General features: G+C 45.7%; 1 protein-coding gene across 1 annotated transcript; it reads right to left on the minus strand.

The window, feature by feature from the left end:
• Window positions 1-919: 919 nt before the first annotated feature.
• LOC131706829 (uncharacterized) lies at window positions 920-14566 on the minus strand. Its single transcript, XM_059008670.1, has 23 exons — window positions 14503-14566; window positions 14299-14354; window positions 13893-13982; window positions 12094-12218; window positions 11590-11733; window positions 11227-11304; window positions 10611-10781; window positions 9971-10067; window positions 9432-9655; window positions 9005-9158; window positions 8613-8821; window positions 8009-8126; window positions 7522-7724; window positions 6971-7088; window positions 5971-6140; window positions 5458-5555; window positions 4485-4618; window positions 4117-4167; window positions 3456-3639; window positions 2572-2698; window positions 2267-2354; window positions 1880-1978; window positions 920-1070 (listed from the first exon to the last, which is right to left on the minus strand). The coding sequence occupies exons 1-23, from the start codon at window positions 14523-14525 to the stop codon at window positions 958-960; spliced, it is 2874 nt and encodes a 957-aa protein (XP_058864653.1). The 5' UTR covers window positions 14526-14566; the 3' UTR covers window positions 920-957.
• Between the last annotated feature and the right edge of the window lie 758 nt (window positions 14567-15324).

The following is a 15324-nucleotide window of genomic DNA, read 5'->3' on the forward strand; positions in this document are numbered from 1 at the left end:
CGGTCCCCAGTATATTTTTTATGTTGAGAAAACAAGTCAATGGTCATTAAACATGGATGTTCTGTACTATACAGATGGGTGGATAAATGTGACTGGGGTCTGTAAAAGACAGCTGAACAAGAAAAAGGAGATGGACATTTTTACCTTCCTTTAGCAACTTATTTCTATTGCTGTACGAAAAAATAGCTGTGCTGGATAGATAGTCAATGGCAGTTTGTTTCTATATAGATACATAAGAAAAAAAAAAGAAAAAAAAATTGGTGCAATAAAACTACCGTTCCTCTCTATCTAGATTTGACTGCTTGAGGCAGGGTTGAATAGTACTGGGGCTACCAGACATCCATAGAAAATTCCCAGGCAGAAACCATAAAATCATTTACAGAGAGGATGGTATAAAATGGGAAAACCTTGCCAAGCTTACTCTGAAATAACTGGGATCCAGTAAGACCCGACATCAGCTCCTAGGAACAGGATGAGCAGATTGACCTCCTTTGCAAGTGAAGTTTCTGTAGATCTCATACCTTGCATGCAGAATTGGAGATTTAAAGATGCGTGCCATTCCCTTAAATTAGACCCATTAAGTTTACTGAACCTGATCATTCAGATCCTGACTGGATACCCATTTACACCACACCCGGCTGCAATGCGTCAATTTGAATAGAGACCACACACTAGTAACCTTTACCCCTTTAAAAGGGGAAGGGACAGGTGTCCCACAATAATGATGCTAACTTTTTGAAAGGAGGTGCACATAGCAGCTTGGGTATAAAAGTGTACAGACAGGTCAAGTTGTCAGTTTCCTCCTTGTGATCCGAGTTCCTCTCAATGTATTAAGAAACCGTTTGAACAAAGTGCTCGATTCCTTGTGTACCGTCAGGGTCCAAGTGTGTGAAAAGCAAGCAATGGGAGGACACGAGACTCGAATATGAAGATCTTTATTAGATTAGAGCAAGTTTATCATCTTCTGGATCTGACAGCAAGAGCAACAAGAAAGGCGAGCAGAACTCCAAGGAGAGCGGCCACCACGCCCAGCACCGGCACGAAGAGGGACAGGGGGGAGGAGTCTGAAACTGAACAAGACCAAGTGAGCACTAGGACCCAGGGGGAGCCACAAGACACACCCACCCATACAGGCAGCATTGCCTAGCAACTCAGATGACCTACACAAATTACCATGGAGTTCCTGAAAGTACAACTGAACACCATCTGTATTGGTGAATCATTGTAAAAATCATGTCTTCAGAACCAGAAATAGTTCTGACTCAAACTGCTGTGCCCTTAATTTAAGGCAGTCAAGTCTGATGTGCCCGTAAATCAGACCAGTAAAGTGTCATGCTGGCTATAAAACAAATACTGATGAGGCATCACAGGAATGGAAAGGACTCCCAATCCAGAACACTTTGATCCATTCCTGGTTTCACTAGTAGTTTAGCAAGACACACCTGAGCTTGTTACCTATACACCGTCCAATCAAGCTTATAATAAAACTGCTTCAAAATAATCCTGGTGCTCCTTTACCACCATCTAGTGGGATAGGACTGCAAATACTAGAAGCCATGGTCAGTTATTTAGCAGGACACTTATCCAAAGCAACCTGGAGCCTAGGGGGTGAACTGTGCCTCAGCTGCTGCAGCCCCCGATGATGGGACCGCTGTTTCACGTCTCATCCTAAAGGATGGAGCATGAGCAGGTAAAAATGACTTGCTCAGGGTCAGAGTCCATGGCAGTGCCGGGATTTGAACATCCTGGTGTGAAGCCCCTTTAGAACACAAATCTTCCCATATTGAAGTGTTTTAGTGATTTCACTCCTATTGGGTACTCCACAGCATCAAATCCAGATTGAAAATTCAATGACTAGGATATCCAACAGAAGTCTCACCTGCCGTTTTAAGGTCCACAACTCCTCCTTCTGGTACCAATTGGACTGGCCCGGCAGAAGCATAGCCTCGGATCTGGCTGTACCGATCAACACTACGGGCTGAGAGAAAACCAAACACACAAAAGCTTGAGACCAGTAATCCAGGGTACAGACATGAGAATGTCAGCTCCGAGGTTTGATTTTAGAAATCGGATGTTCTTTGGAGTCGCTATACTGTAACCAATGTTCATGTTTGGATTAGTTTACTTCAATTTTAAAATTTCAGCCTATCCACAATTGCAGCTCTACCTACAAGCACGGCAAGCAGAAAGGATTTAAATAACTCGCATAATATATATAAAATAAATAAAAAACCTCCAGCTTGTATTCAGGACTGCCAGTGCTTACCAGATCTCTTTTCTCCAGGTACACAAGTCTTATTGCAGGTATCCTCCAGGTTAGGATCACAAACTACAGCCATGCAATGGAAATACACCTGGGGAGGAGGAGAGGAGGGAGAGGCAGCTCTTGGAGCAGAGGAACAGGAACACACTGCCACACGGTCTGAAGTTCATAGTGAATTAATACCTTTCCTATTGCTTGCTGTTACTGAAGTTTAATAAAAGCATTCATATTAACTGACCAATTGCATGGAGTGAATTGTTCTGGGTGATCACAGAATCAGAGGAGACCCTTCATGCAGGGTCACTAACCTGTCTCCAGAAGGCAGGGTCCTTGCTAGACTGCTGTGCCTGGACCTCAAGCCTCTGGAGGTGGGGGGAGGTCCTGGCTGGCACTGGGTGGAACAGAGTCCAGTAGGAATCTCCAGTGACCAGGCAGCTGCAGAGAGGAACACAGTCACTGCAAGCCTGCATTGGAAGCACAGCTGAATGGACTGCACTAGCAGAGAGGGCAAGAGGCAGCAAACAGTTTAAAAGCACAAGAGCAGAGTTAGGAGGGGAGCAAGTGAAGACACATGTAGACTATAGACCAGTGGATACTAAAACCCAATAGGTGCCATTCGTCTTTACAGACAGTTCATGCAAATGTGTGCAAGTCAGTTGCACTGTACAAATGCAAGCAAGGCAATTTCACTTTGAGGAGGAGGAGGCTCCACTCATTCCCACAGGAATCCCAATGCAGACAGCTGTGGGATTACAGTCCTGGGCAAGACTGAACCTCAGGAGGAAACTTACAATACATCTGCAAGGATGGAAATAAGACTCTTATTGCTTAGCAGTGCCACCCATTGCAAGTGAATAAGAGCGCCATTAGTCACAGTATGTGTAGCTAACAAGCTCATGAACATCTTAAACTCATAACACAGCTGAACTGGTTATTTTACACTGTGGCTAAAATCAAGCCTGTAACACCTAGAATGGGTTAAACTGCTATGCAATTGGAGTCTGATTCCCATGCCTGCATCTCCCAGTAGAGAGTGTCAACGCAGTGTGGAAGAGCATTGCCATCAATTGGCAGAGAAGGGCAAGTGGGAGAAAGGCAGCTTTCCTTGCTGTGAAGTTAAGGTTTCATTCAATATCCATCATGTTAAAGGAATGGCATGAGCCCAGAGTATCTGCACAGCCCACCCCCTCACCCGTCAGTGACCAGGTCCCATTGAGGGCTGGCGTCCAGTTCAGGGGTCAGTGTGGCCCAGCAGTCCTGCAGGAGGAGGCGGTCAGCCAGGCTGTGGGGGTTCAGGAGCTCAACCTGCAGGAACAGGGGCTCCAGCAGAGACTGGGACACAGGGAACGCAGAGTAGAACTGGGAGTAGCTCACATCTGCAGGGCGAGAAAAAAGTCATCTTCTGCCATGCTTGTAAAGCTCTGGAGTCATTACAGGTAGAGCTACCATTGCTGGCTGTTAACTATTGTACAGAAACTTCAGTGAGCCTTTACGTTGACAGAATTAGCTACAAACGACTGCATCCTGTTTTGAGAACAGAACAGTTGCATGTGTTCCCTTAATCTGTGACATTTCACACTGGCTAGAAACTCAATTGAGCTTTAAAATGGATTTAGGGCTTCAGTCTATAAAAAACACATCATAAAAGCATCCAAAGGCCTATTTTTGCAGAATTGTTACATCATAATTAAAGAAATACAAAGTGGCCTGTCCTCACAGCACATAATGGGTTAACCAATCAATCTACAGGTGTGATCAATCAATAATCTATTAAAGCCCCTAGTTTGGATTGTGTTACTCAGGTAGTGTGGACAGGGGAGCGCGTACGAAGAGTTTAATTCAGGCTGTCCTACCTCTAGCAAGACGGGCTTTCAGATTCAAGACATCTCTGCTTCTCTTGTCACCTAGAAGAGGAACAAATAAAGCAACATCCATTCAATGTCACAGCTGCAAGCAAGTCCATACGGTACTTGACCAGAACTGTACAGGATTAGTACACTGGCAATTCAATATTTCATAAATGACACCCCCTCCAGATACAAGCAAATGCCACAGGATGCACGGACAGCCACCGCCAGTAAACCAGCTTTTAACAAGTGCCATTGTAAATGGAAACAAGGACAGCTTATTCTGGTTTTGAAGTGTTGATGCATGGATTTATTTATAAATCTTAAAGGCAGAGCACACCCAAAGGTAGATTAAGCCACACACCCCCACCTACCACTGTAGTAAGCAGACTTGAGCTGCAGGGTCCCCTCTCCTTTAGCAGTGAAGGATCCAGGGGCTGGAACCAGCTTCCTCTCAGCAAAGATCTTCCTGGAGTCACTCACTGGGTACCGGCAACGGATAGTCAGCCTACAAAGAGGGTGTTGACAGCGCTGGGACAAAGTTTACAGACAGAGGAGGCCGGCCTATCCAAGCTCATCCGGTTTCTAGTAGCTGACTGATCCCAGAACTTCAAGCTGGGTCTTGCAAGGAGCCAACCGACTCTGCCTCAACATAAGGTAACCCTAGGCAGCCCATTCCATCCCCTCACTGCTGTGTGTCTCCTTCCCTCTAGTTCATCTTCACTTCATTTACACTGTCCTCAAAAGCAGTAACTCACTGCCTCCTAAATTTTGAAAACTTCAAGCATCCATTCACACAATAAGTAATCTACAGCCAAAGCTTTGCATAACCTAGAATTTCAGGTTTGATAATTAAATTGATCATGGAAAGTGAAACTACATCACACTGCAAATCTACTGGAAGCCACAGTAGTAAAGTATTCCCTGTTCGATTTCAAAAGGTCACATTTTTCAATTGTGAAGTTTGCAGCAATTTAGTTGAACAAATCTACAGTACCATGTAGTCTGCCATGCCCAAAACATATGACAATACTCCCTTAACGCTCCATTTTGACCCTTTAAATATTTCACAGCTGCAGAGGTTTGTTGCACATTATTCTTTATTGCATTGGACAGTCATAACCTACATTAGTTTAGCTGGACATGAAGCTAAACCACTACAAGTTACTTGTTAAGTATATGGATAGCAGTATTCAATATGTTATCATAACAAGCAGGTTTCATTTGACAATGAAGCTAGAGGAGTTCATTTTATAGGGAGATGCTACTTTCCCATAGCTGTAGTGTTGCACATCTTGTTGAACACTCCGGGGCTCCTTGCATAACCCTGATCCCTCCTCCACTCACCTGTACTCAGAATCCCTGGTGATGACGGGAGCATTGGCTGGGAACAGCTCCCGACTATAGATGACTTCATTCTCATAGACCAGGTAGTTATTATCAATCTGAAAACATAGCAGCCAGGTAAATCAAGCCAACTAGCAAGTACGTAAACATGAACCAATAGAACAGACAAGCATAGTCTTCAAAGACAAAAGCAATTGCAAACATACATGGTGAACTGAGCTATTATTTAATCCAGCTTCTACCAACATGTTACACAGCTCATTAATGGGACTCCCCCACTCAAATTTCCATAGAAACAGACCCATCTAGACCAGGGTTGCTCAACCCCTGGGAATTGGGATCCCAGGGTCATTTGGTTTTCGTTCCAATGAACGTCTAAATAACTAAACCAATAAAGACCCAACTTCTAGAACCAATAGAAAACCACCACATGCTTCAGCACTGCAATAGGAGGCAAGCGCTGTCCGATATGTCCCAAGATTAAGGAATAGCATTCAGAGAGAAGCCCATCACCTTGCTCCTGGTCCCACAGGTGTTGACCCGGAAAGTGAACAGGGCCCGGTCCGAGGTAGCCTCCGTGGGCCTGCAGTTCTGATCCAGCAGGGTGGTCCTGGCAAGATTCACGGGCGGTACAGGAGCCATGGGGACCACCAGCACTGACATCACTCCATTAGGCATGCACACTGGAGCAGAGAACAAAGCATGCAGACTTCACCCATTAAAAATGGAACCTTAGAAATTCAGAACACGGGATGCATGTCTGCAACTGGATATTGCAGATTTATTCAATTCTTAGTTTTGGCTAGAAGCTGCTGCTTTCTGTTTTAAGGGCAGTCAGGTTAAAACGTGTCTAATCAGAGCAGTCAAGTTTCATGCCAGCAATGAAGCACAACATAGAACACAGAGCTTCACAGTGGGTAGGAAAGAACACCAATAAATGGATCATTTAGACTTATGTTTCTTATTTTATATTGAAGTGTCAAAATCCTCAAGGGCTAGATTTGTAGAATTAGTTACAATTAGACACGACTAGCCGTTACAGTAACAATGAGAATTAACAGGTAGCTGTTCAAATAGATAGGGCAGTAGCCCATCCTCAAATGAAGACAATGGCAGTTCAAGTTCAACCCTCACACTGGTATACCGAAATCAGGGTAGAATCAACCAGTCCTGGGGTGTCCAGTCAGTCCTGGAGGGCCAAGCCAAAAGGCAAAATGAGTCAACTACTTGAAGGTCTGGTTTGAGGTTACATTAATATTTAGAACAAGGTTGGAACAAAGACCAGGAGTGGACGGGCCAACCTTGGCCACCCCCGATCCAATTTATCATTCAGCAGATGCTTTTATCCAAAGAGACTACAGACCAACATGTGAACTATGCAAATCTAGGGACCTCTGTTTTCCATCTCATCTGAAGGACTAAGCACAAGCTTAAATGACTGTCAGGGTCACAGCGGGTCAGTGGCTGAACCAGGAACCCCCTGCCCCCCCTTGAAGAGCAAAGCCACCCTTACCCAGCATCTCATTGGTTGGGAACGGGCAGCGCTGTTCAAACCTGTCCTCCTCCTTCAGGCTCTTCATATCTCGGAGAATCAACACCACTTTACCAATAAGCCCCCTCAGAGTGATATCCTTAGAGAGAAGCATGGAGGAGTCACTTGGACTGTACTTGTAGATCTCCCTCCTCCTACTGTGCACTGGATCTGCCAGACCCAAGCACCACATTCCTGGATCCTCCTCTAATGTACTATTGTCACTGTAGATAGAACTTGCGCTTAATATTTAGATAGTCTTACATTGGAACCCTGCAAGTCACCTTGGATACAGGAGAACAGCAAAACGCTGGCTCCAGCCGACAGCTACTAAACGCCGCATTCTATTCCCAGGAACAAATAGGAATATACGTAGTTGTTGGAGATAGCATGGCTCTAATCCATGAAGGACCTGAAGTTATTAACAAGTAGGGCTAGCTCTTAAACCCCCATTGATACACCCGACCATACAATGGCAGCCACAGCCCTGCTAGTGGGAGTTTGCCAGGCAGATCCAGGACCGAGACTCTTACCTCATAGATGTAGCCAATACTAAAGAGCGGCAACTCCACTCTGATCTTGGGCTGGCTGGTCATGGTGTAGCCTCGGCGAGCCACCAGTTCTGGGGTTAGAGGCTCTTCCCCAATGCAAAGCTCCCACTGGTAGTCCATGTTGCCTGGGGTCACTTCAAACACAATGCTGGTGTTTGTACAAATGCCTTTGACATCAGGATGGACTGGGGAAGGAAGGGAGAGGGAGTCAAGGGCTGGAACCAGTCTACCCCAAGACTGAATGAAACTGCTTGCAGAGGGCAGGCAATGGAACAGCACTGGGCTCAGGAGAATGCAGTTCTGAACAGGGGTTGTTGGCAGTGAAGACACATCTGTAGCTTCAACTAGCCAGACCTCTAACCAGATCCAGAAAACTGCCAAACAAGAACAGTGCATCCAAGTCAAGCGCAGCCATTATTCTAGTTCAGTTCTACCAACTGGAATTCCCACAGACAGCCACGTTACTTACCAACATCCTGAACGTCACACACGATCGTGGCTGGGTGGAAATAGGGCTCGTTTACAGGGATGATGTTCAAAGTGTAGCTGATGTTCAACAGGTATCGTCTGTAATTATCACCAATGTACTGCAAGAGAAGAGGTATTAACAGGGATGGGCCAACTGCTGTGCAACTAATTAACCTGACCTTTACCAAATTATATTACCCCCTCACAGGAGCAACGCCCCACAACAGCCCTGGAGAAATAAAGGTCAGGGGTTGTTGTGCTAATCAGCCGTTTACACCCAGGAGCTCCACCATGGACATCAAGCTATGGGGCCACACTGGAGAATGGACTGTAGGAGTCTGCTTGATGTTACTGGGTCCCTGGCCGGTAAGGGGTGGGGTCAGACTGCCCAACCGATGGGGGGAAATAAGGGCCAATGCTCCTCTAATCAAGGAGTAGCAACTTGGCACAGCCAGGAACCTGCACTCCTGACTCATCCCTCACCAAGGTGAATTACTAAAGAAAATCCTACACAAGACCAGCCTCGGGACTAGACCGCTACAGCCTGCAGGTGCATGGCAAAAATTAAAGCCTATGCTTAAAACCAGGCAGGCTTTCACCCTCACCTGCTCCGTGATGAGGGGGTGAGTGAAAGGGACCTTCAGGACAAAATCCTTGGTGCCGTTAGGGTGCTTGACCTCAATAATCTTCACGCCTCTGTTCTCAGCCTCAGGAAGGGTAAGGGGAACCCCGTTGATGGTCAGATTTTTCAGCTCCACATCCGGCTTGAAGTTACCAAGGGTCACCGTGAAGCCCTTCTCACTCGGGATGGTGTCTGAGAAAAAAAAAAAAAAGACATGGAGAGGTTGAGCAAGAATATACCTGAACAAGGAGAATTCTGAACCCCAGGACTGGGTGCAGCAGCAGGGCTAGTGTCAGTTTCTAACCCTGCTCACACCACTCTGTACTCTCAAAAGGTTACTCCAACAGTGCAAGGCTGTGGTGGGCAGGCACTTACTGTTCACCACATAGGGGGTCTCAGGGAGGTAGGGGGAGCGGACTGGCTTGAAGGAGCGGTGCTTGGTCATCTCCCACAGGTCATCGGCCCATTGGTGCTCCAGAAAGAGGTCAATGGCGTACATCTGGTTGTACTTGTTGTCAATCACATGACTCTGCAAATTTCCAGACATGCAAACACATTAGGGTGACAGACTGCCTCTACTTGGAGACTAGGGGGTGAACTATGCAGCAAAGTCACTCCTAATAGTAACTTGTTTGTTTTATGTCTCATCCAAAAAGGACAGAGCACAAGGAGGTTAAGTGACTTGCTCTGGGTCACAGAGAGTCAGTGGCGGAGCCAGGAACACCCCCTTGTCTTTAACCACCAAGCCTACACAGATAGGCATGGAAACCCAACCGGAGGGTCCAGACCCTGGCTATGTTACCTTGCGATATCCTCCCACAGCGCCAAAGGGAATGCTGATTTTCACCGCAGTGCTGTTGACTAGCAGCTGGTATCCCCGGCTAGTAGCAGTGATCTCATCCAGGGGCCTCCCCTCCACTCCCATCTTGATCTGCTTATCCACGAACTTGGTGGGATGCAGGACCAGTGGGGAGAGAAGCCTCGGGGTGACCCAGCTCAGGTAGGTGCCATCGAAGACAGAGGGGTCTAGAGACAAATTGGGGGGGGGGGGGGGGGGGGGATTAGTTTAAAGACAATTGTTTAGAGGTCTCAAATGCACTGAAGATTCAGCATATAAATACTAGCACCTCAGCTAGTACGATATTGAACCAAATTGATTAATTTATGGAATGTCACACTACATTTGTACAATGCATGGGACTGATCCATTTAAAGTTCCTAGCTCAGAAAGCTTGCAGACTCCCTTAGCTGTCCTCTAGCACTGCGGTGCGGCTCAGCTCAGGGAATGCTTGCAGACACACTGCTGGCTCTCCTCTAGGATTGCTGTGCTCAGCTACTCACTCTTAGCGCAGGCAGCTGAAGTGTCCACCAATAGCAGCATCCACCTCTGCTTGTAGAACACAGTGGCTCTGATGGCTTCCACCGGGATCCCTGCCACCTGAGGATAGAGAAGAGCGTTGGAGCAGAGACCAGGACGAGCCACGCATCTCACTGGCTCCTCAAGACCCACCCGTTTACACTGCACCTGCAGATCTACCTCTACCATGCACTGGACTTCACCTCAGAATCATGTTACTGGATCTTCAGCAAATGCATTACCAGGTCACTGTAGATACAAGTTATCTTAAATCATTGCATCCTAGTTCATACTGTATCAGTAGCATATACACTTACTGTACTCAAATATTAATCATGCATTACAACACTATACTCCCGCAAGACCCGTTAAACCTTAGATAAAGGAAACTGCCAAATAGTAATCTTAGATTCCTACTCAAAAAAACCTTATTTGTTTGATTACATGTTGTTCAATTCTGAAAATCTATTAATTGGGCTAGATTTCATTTGGCCTTTCACTAGCAAGCAGATTGGAGCTCTTTTGGCTTTATGTATATTTCTGTAGTGTCCTGGGATGCTTCCACACAGACACTATAAAAAAATGAAACCAGTTTGGTATTACTGGAATTTTGAAAGTTCTCACCATGACCACCTCTGACTTTGCCATGCCGTAGGGCGATCTGAAGACGACGCGGCTGGTTGTGGAGTTGATGAAGTACCCCTCGGTACGGGCATCTGCGGCGTTCATGGTTTTAGGGGGCATCCCGGTCTGGTGGAACACGACCTGCCACACGGACATCACTGCTTCCTGGGCCTGCAGTGCAACACAAAGAAAGCCAGCTGAGAACCAGAGCCATTCAGATAGACAATGGAAAAAGAGATGCACTTACAGAGCCTGTCCACAAGAGGCAGTGCAAGCTCTACAGAAACAAACATCTACACCAGGAAGTGTCAAACTCCAGTCCGAGGGCCACATGGTCTTCATTCAGACTTAAGCTCTCAATTAACTTGATCTAATTGTGTTCAATTGGATAGGTTTAAAAAGTCTTACAGATGGCTATTTCAAAAGTGCACTTGATTCAAGGTACGCTACCTATAAAAACACTGAGGCTGGGAAAGTAGTGTTAGTGTCCAATTAAATAATCAGACCAATTACGAGAGCTTTGGGTGGGACGGAAGCCATGAGACACTACTGCCCTACAGGAACAGAGCTGGACACCCCTGCTCTACACCTCTGTCCCAGTTGAAAGGTCACTCACTATGGAGAGTGCTGCTTCCCAGTCTTCCTTTGCCAGTCCTTCCTGAGCGATAACTGGAACATTTTTCCTGACAGACACCTGGGGCAGGAGGGTGGAGGTTAGAACAGCAGGGATGGGAGCAAGACTCCTGTTGCATAGCAGTGCGAACCATTCCTGGTTTTGCCAAGAGCTTGTTACCTGTATACCGTGGCTACTCAAGTTCGTATTTAAAACTGGAATGGGTGAATCTGCTATGCAACAGGAGTCTCATTTCCACGCCTAAAAATCACCAGGGTGTGATTAATCCATCAGATGATCAATTGCTCAATCGAAAGCACCCAGATGAAACCCCCTAGTTTTAGGGGCAGTTGGTTACCACCCCACCTCCATGTAGTTCTCCTCACAGACGACCTCACGAGGGTTCCAAGGACTCTCGGTGCTGCAGGACAGGGAGAAGGGGTAGACAGTCTCTCTACCCAGAGAGTCCATTCTCACAAAGCGGTACTGGAGAACATACGAGACATCATTCTAGAGAGAACGGAGAAAGAGCGATTCAATACTGGAGAATCCTTCACAAGCGGCACACATGGATAGAAGAACTAGCAAACAGGGCGGTTCATCACCAGGCTGGGGGACAACCCCATTGCCTTTTAAAAGCTCAAGCCCCTCCACCAAGTCCTTTAAAAAGGAATTGGAGACCATTGTTCAACTGCTTTTCATTGGAAGCCAATTTAATTGACCAACAGACAGCAATTGAATGTGTGGCCAATGTGAACAGATTTTAACAAGACTGCCAACTGCAATGGGTCTAGATTTGTTGGAATTCGTCAACAGCAGGATTTAAATAAAGAAATGGGCACGGTAGTGTTACTGCAGTGCTGTACTCACCATGCTCTGCACGTGACAGGCCAAGAACGACGCTCTGAAGATCAGGTCCCCGGGGAGGTTGAAGGAATAGGTGAACCCGCACGTCGCTGCGTAGCTGTCATTCAGCAGGTGAATACCGTTTCCATCTGGAGGGAGAGACACGAGAAACATTGCAACACACGTCACCAAGCAACTCCCATAGGGATCGACATAGCTGACTGTACACAGGAGGACAGAACCCAACCCATTCAGTACCAACTTCAAGAAAAGCACATTTATGTAGTTTGTTACATTCTGAAAAATCAATATTTTTTTTTCTTCCTTCATTTTTGGCTACAAGCCGCTGTGTCCTATTTTGAGGAAAGCCGGGTTCAATGTGTTCCAGTAATCAGAGCAGTGAGATTTCACACCAGCTATGAAGCTCAATGAAGAGAATTGAGAATGATCATTGTGGAGGGGAACAGCATGAAATGCAACTTCAGTTTATTTTATATCGAGGTGTGAAAAGCACCCAAAAGGCTCAAAGTACATTTCGTTAACTCTTCCCGTTAATTGCGGCAAGCTGTCAGAATAGTCAAATTAGAGGATACCAATTAAATGCTCAGTACCCCATCCTCAAATGAGGACAATGGTTAGCTACAAGGTCAGAGGTCAAGACCTATGTTAATTTGATTAAAATGTTCACATAAATATGCAACATATGCCTTGGAATATTTTAGTCCACAACATGAAGAATGAAAGGTTTATATGATATACAAGTATACGATAGCCTCGCCAGACTTGCTGGTCAAGGCACGTTGCAACGCTCCAAGTTGTATTGGGTTGCCTAGGTAACGTAACGCAGCATGCACCTCACTTCCTGGTGGCCATGCGCTGGAAAACACAGGTAAGGCACGCAAGCGTAGAATTGAATCCTCCTTGATTGAGCACGGAGCGGTGCTCGAATAATCATCATCAAAATGAAAAACTGAAATTAAACAGCATGTCACTGAAGCGGTGTACCACGGAGAATGGCTCTGCAGTACTTGGTTTATTGAATCACCATTAGTAGCCTACAGGTCCAGAAAAGGTTTTTTTATCTCATCTAAGAAAGTTGTTGCATGCCCTGCTACATCAGCATCCAAAGTCCGGCTTATAAATCCAAGGTTTTTTCAAAACAAAAAGGTTGGATAAGAAAGAAGTTCAATGCACTGAAGGAAAATAGTTATGCAAGAAAACATTTCATTCAGTTGGATGAACCTTGGATTTTTCTACAGTAACACAATATTCTATTTAAATAGTATTTTATTAAGAGGCCTTCTTGTATTCTATGAGCTTCTGTGCAATGGGCTACATGAAGCAAACCACTAATCAAACAAGACAGGAAGGCAAAGTGTTTAAAATAAACTTGGTTTAATTCTCAATTATAAAGTGTGACTTGGTATGTAAAAAACACAAACTGAAAATGCATTGATATTTTACTGCATTTAATTCAAATGTATTTCTACCAGACAAGAGATTCATTGATCAGGCTGCAGCTAGCCGATATCTGTGTGTATTACTGTTGAATCACGTTTAATTTGAATGGGATTTCCAAGTCCTGATATGCCTCAATTCCCTCCCCCACCACTCCAGCGACGGCAGTGACAATGGCTTAGACCGACACATGAGGTTTACGCGTGACGTTTTGTTACCCAGACGAAATGCTTGCCTTTTTATGGCGGGGTTTATTAATAAAGACCCAGAGTTTACCGGACTCAAAATGCCAAAACGCAGTGGAATGCCCCCACGACCAGCAACCCTACACGCAGACTGAACAACTTACAAGCGCCTCGACTTACCAATGACGTCGAAGCGGAAGCTGCCGCCGGCAAACCTGCCATTGGTCGACATCCAGAAGTACCGATCCCGACACTCCGTCACGAAGTTTCCTGAATTTAGATAATTAGAGTCGCACCTTTATCTAAACACCATTAAATAAAACCACACAATCCAAGAGAACAGTACTGTAACTGACAAAGTGAAAACTAGCTTTCTTTATTAATTACAAGCGTCTCAGAGGCCGAAACATTGTAGCCAACTGATTAGCAGCAGCCCTGGACTCATTATCTAATGTAACATTGTCAGGCAGCCCAATGTTAGTGTTGATTGAAGTTTGTGAAGCCAGGACACACGGATCACATGAAGCAAAGTGATGATATTATATCGGGGAGGCTACAGGGTGTTCTTCGGGCAATGTTCATCTACCTGACACGTCCTGAGCGACCACGCCAGCAGGAAAAAACACGCACAGCAAGGCAACTCTGCAAATACAAAATAATAACGCCATGAACATGGACATGAATTCTTACACATCAGGTACGGTAGTGTGCTGCAGCCAGACCGCTAAAGTGGAGAGCTAGTTCAAATCGACTGCAAATAATAAAATACATAAATAAAAGCTCAGCTCACCCTAAAAGCAGCCAAAACCCCATCTCGATACGATTGCACCGCCGATCAACAAGGACTACCTGGCGCTCACAACAGAGACACGCCGCTATCCTCGCTTGCTGGGTCGCGGCGCGCCCCGGGGTTTATAAAGCCTCAGAATCGCCTCGCTTCGGCGCACACGCGCCCTGCCGAGCGCACCCGAGTGTGATGACGTCAATGAGTCACCACGTGGTGTCTGAACGCGTGCTGATCGCGTGTCATTAAATGTATAGAGGACCGGGGAAGCTAGCTAATGCTATTATTATTATTATTATTATTATTATTATTATTATTTCATGGCTGTTTAATTCAATGAATCACGCCATTCCGGCTCATGTTCCCTCTTGAGCTGGAAGCGCGCAGTGGCTCTGATTGCTTGATTCATCGCATCTGCCGCTGCTGTCTCCATTGGGCGCCGATCCCAGCTCGATATATTCGGGGGGTTCGTGTTGAAAGATATCTGTGGTGTGGAGATGTCGTGGTTATGGGGCAGCGTGGACGACAGGGACACTGGCCCGCACTCTCTTTTTATGGTCTTTATAAAAATACTTTCTTTCGGTTTCAGTTGGTAATCACATAATGTAACGAGTGGTATTTGTCTTGTCAATTAAATGAGGAGCATCTGGAAGATTCAAACTGAAATGAAAACGTGTTTTTTGTGGAAGTCAGCTGTAGTGTATGGAACGCTGGTAACATTCAAATGTTAGCCTCATTTTTAATGTTAGTGCACATATAACACATGCCAATAATGGTTATTTTATTTATGCCCACTTAGCAGAAATGAAATAACTAAATCTAAATTGA

Source organism: Acipenser ruthenus, chromosome 37, assembly GCF_902713425.1.
Source record: "Acipenser ruthenus chromosome 37, fAciRut3.2 maternal haplotype, whole genome shotgun sequence".
In the NCBI taxonomy this organism is placed as follows: Eukaryota; Metazoa; Chordata; class Actinopteri; order Acipenseriformes; family Acipenseridae; genus Acipenser; species Acipenser ruthenus.

What these genes read in the sequence shown, in the direction of transcription:
- LOC131706829 (XM_059008670.1), bottom strand. Translation starts at nt 14,525, where the DNA reads ATGGGGTTTTGGCTGCTTTTAGG. An exon ending in ACCCCCTCATCACGGAGCAG is followed by an intron (nt 8,127 to 8,612) that starts GTGAGGGTGAAA and finishes CTTCTCTTGCAG; the next exon opens with TACATTGGTGATAATTACAG. An exon ending in CCTGTGGGACCAGGAGCAAG is followed by an intron (nt 5,556 to 5,970) that starts GTGATGGGCTTC and finishes CTATGTTTTCAG; the next exon opens with ATTGATAATAACTACCTGGT.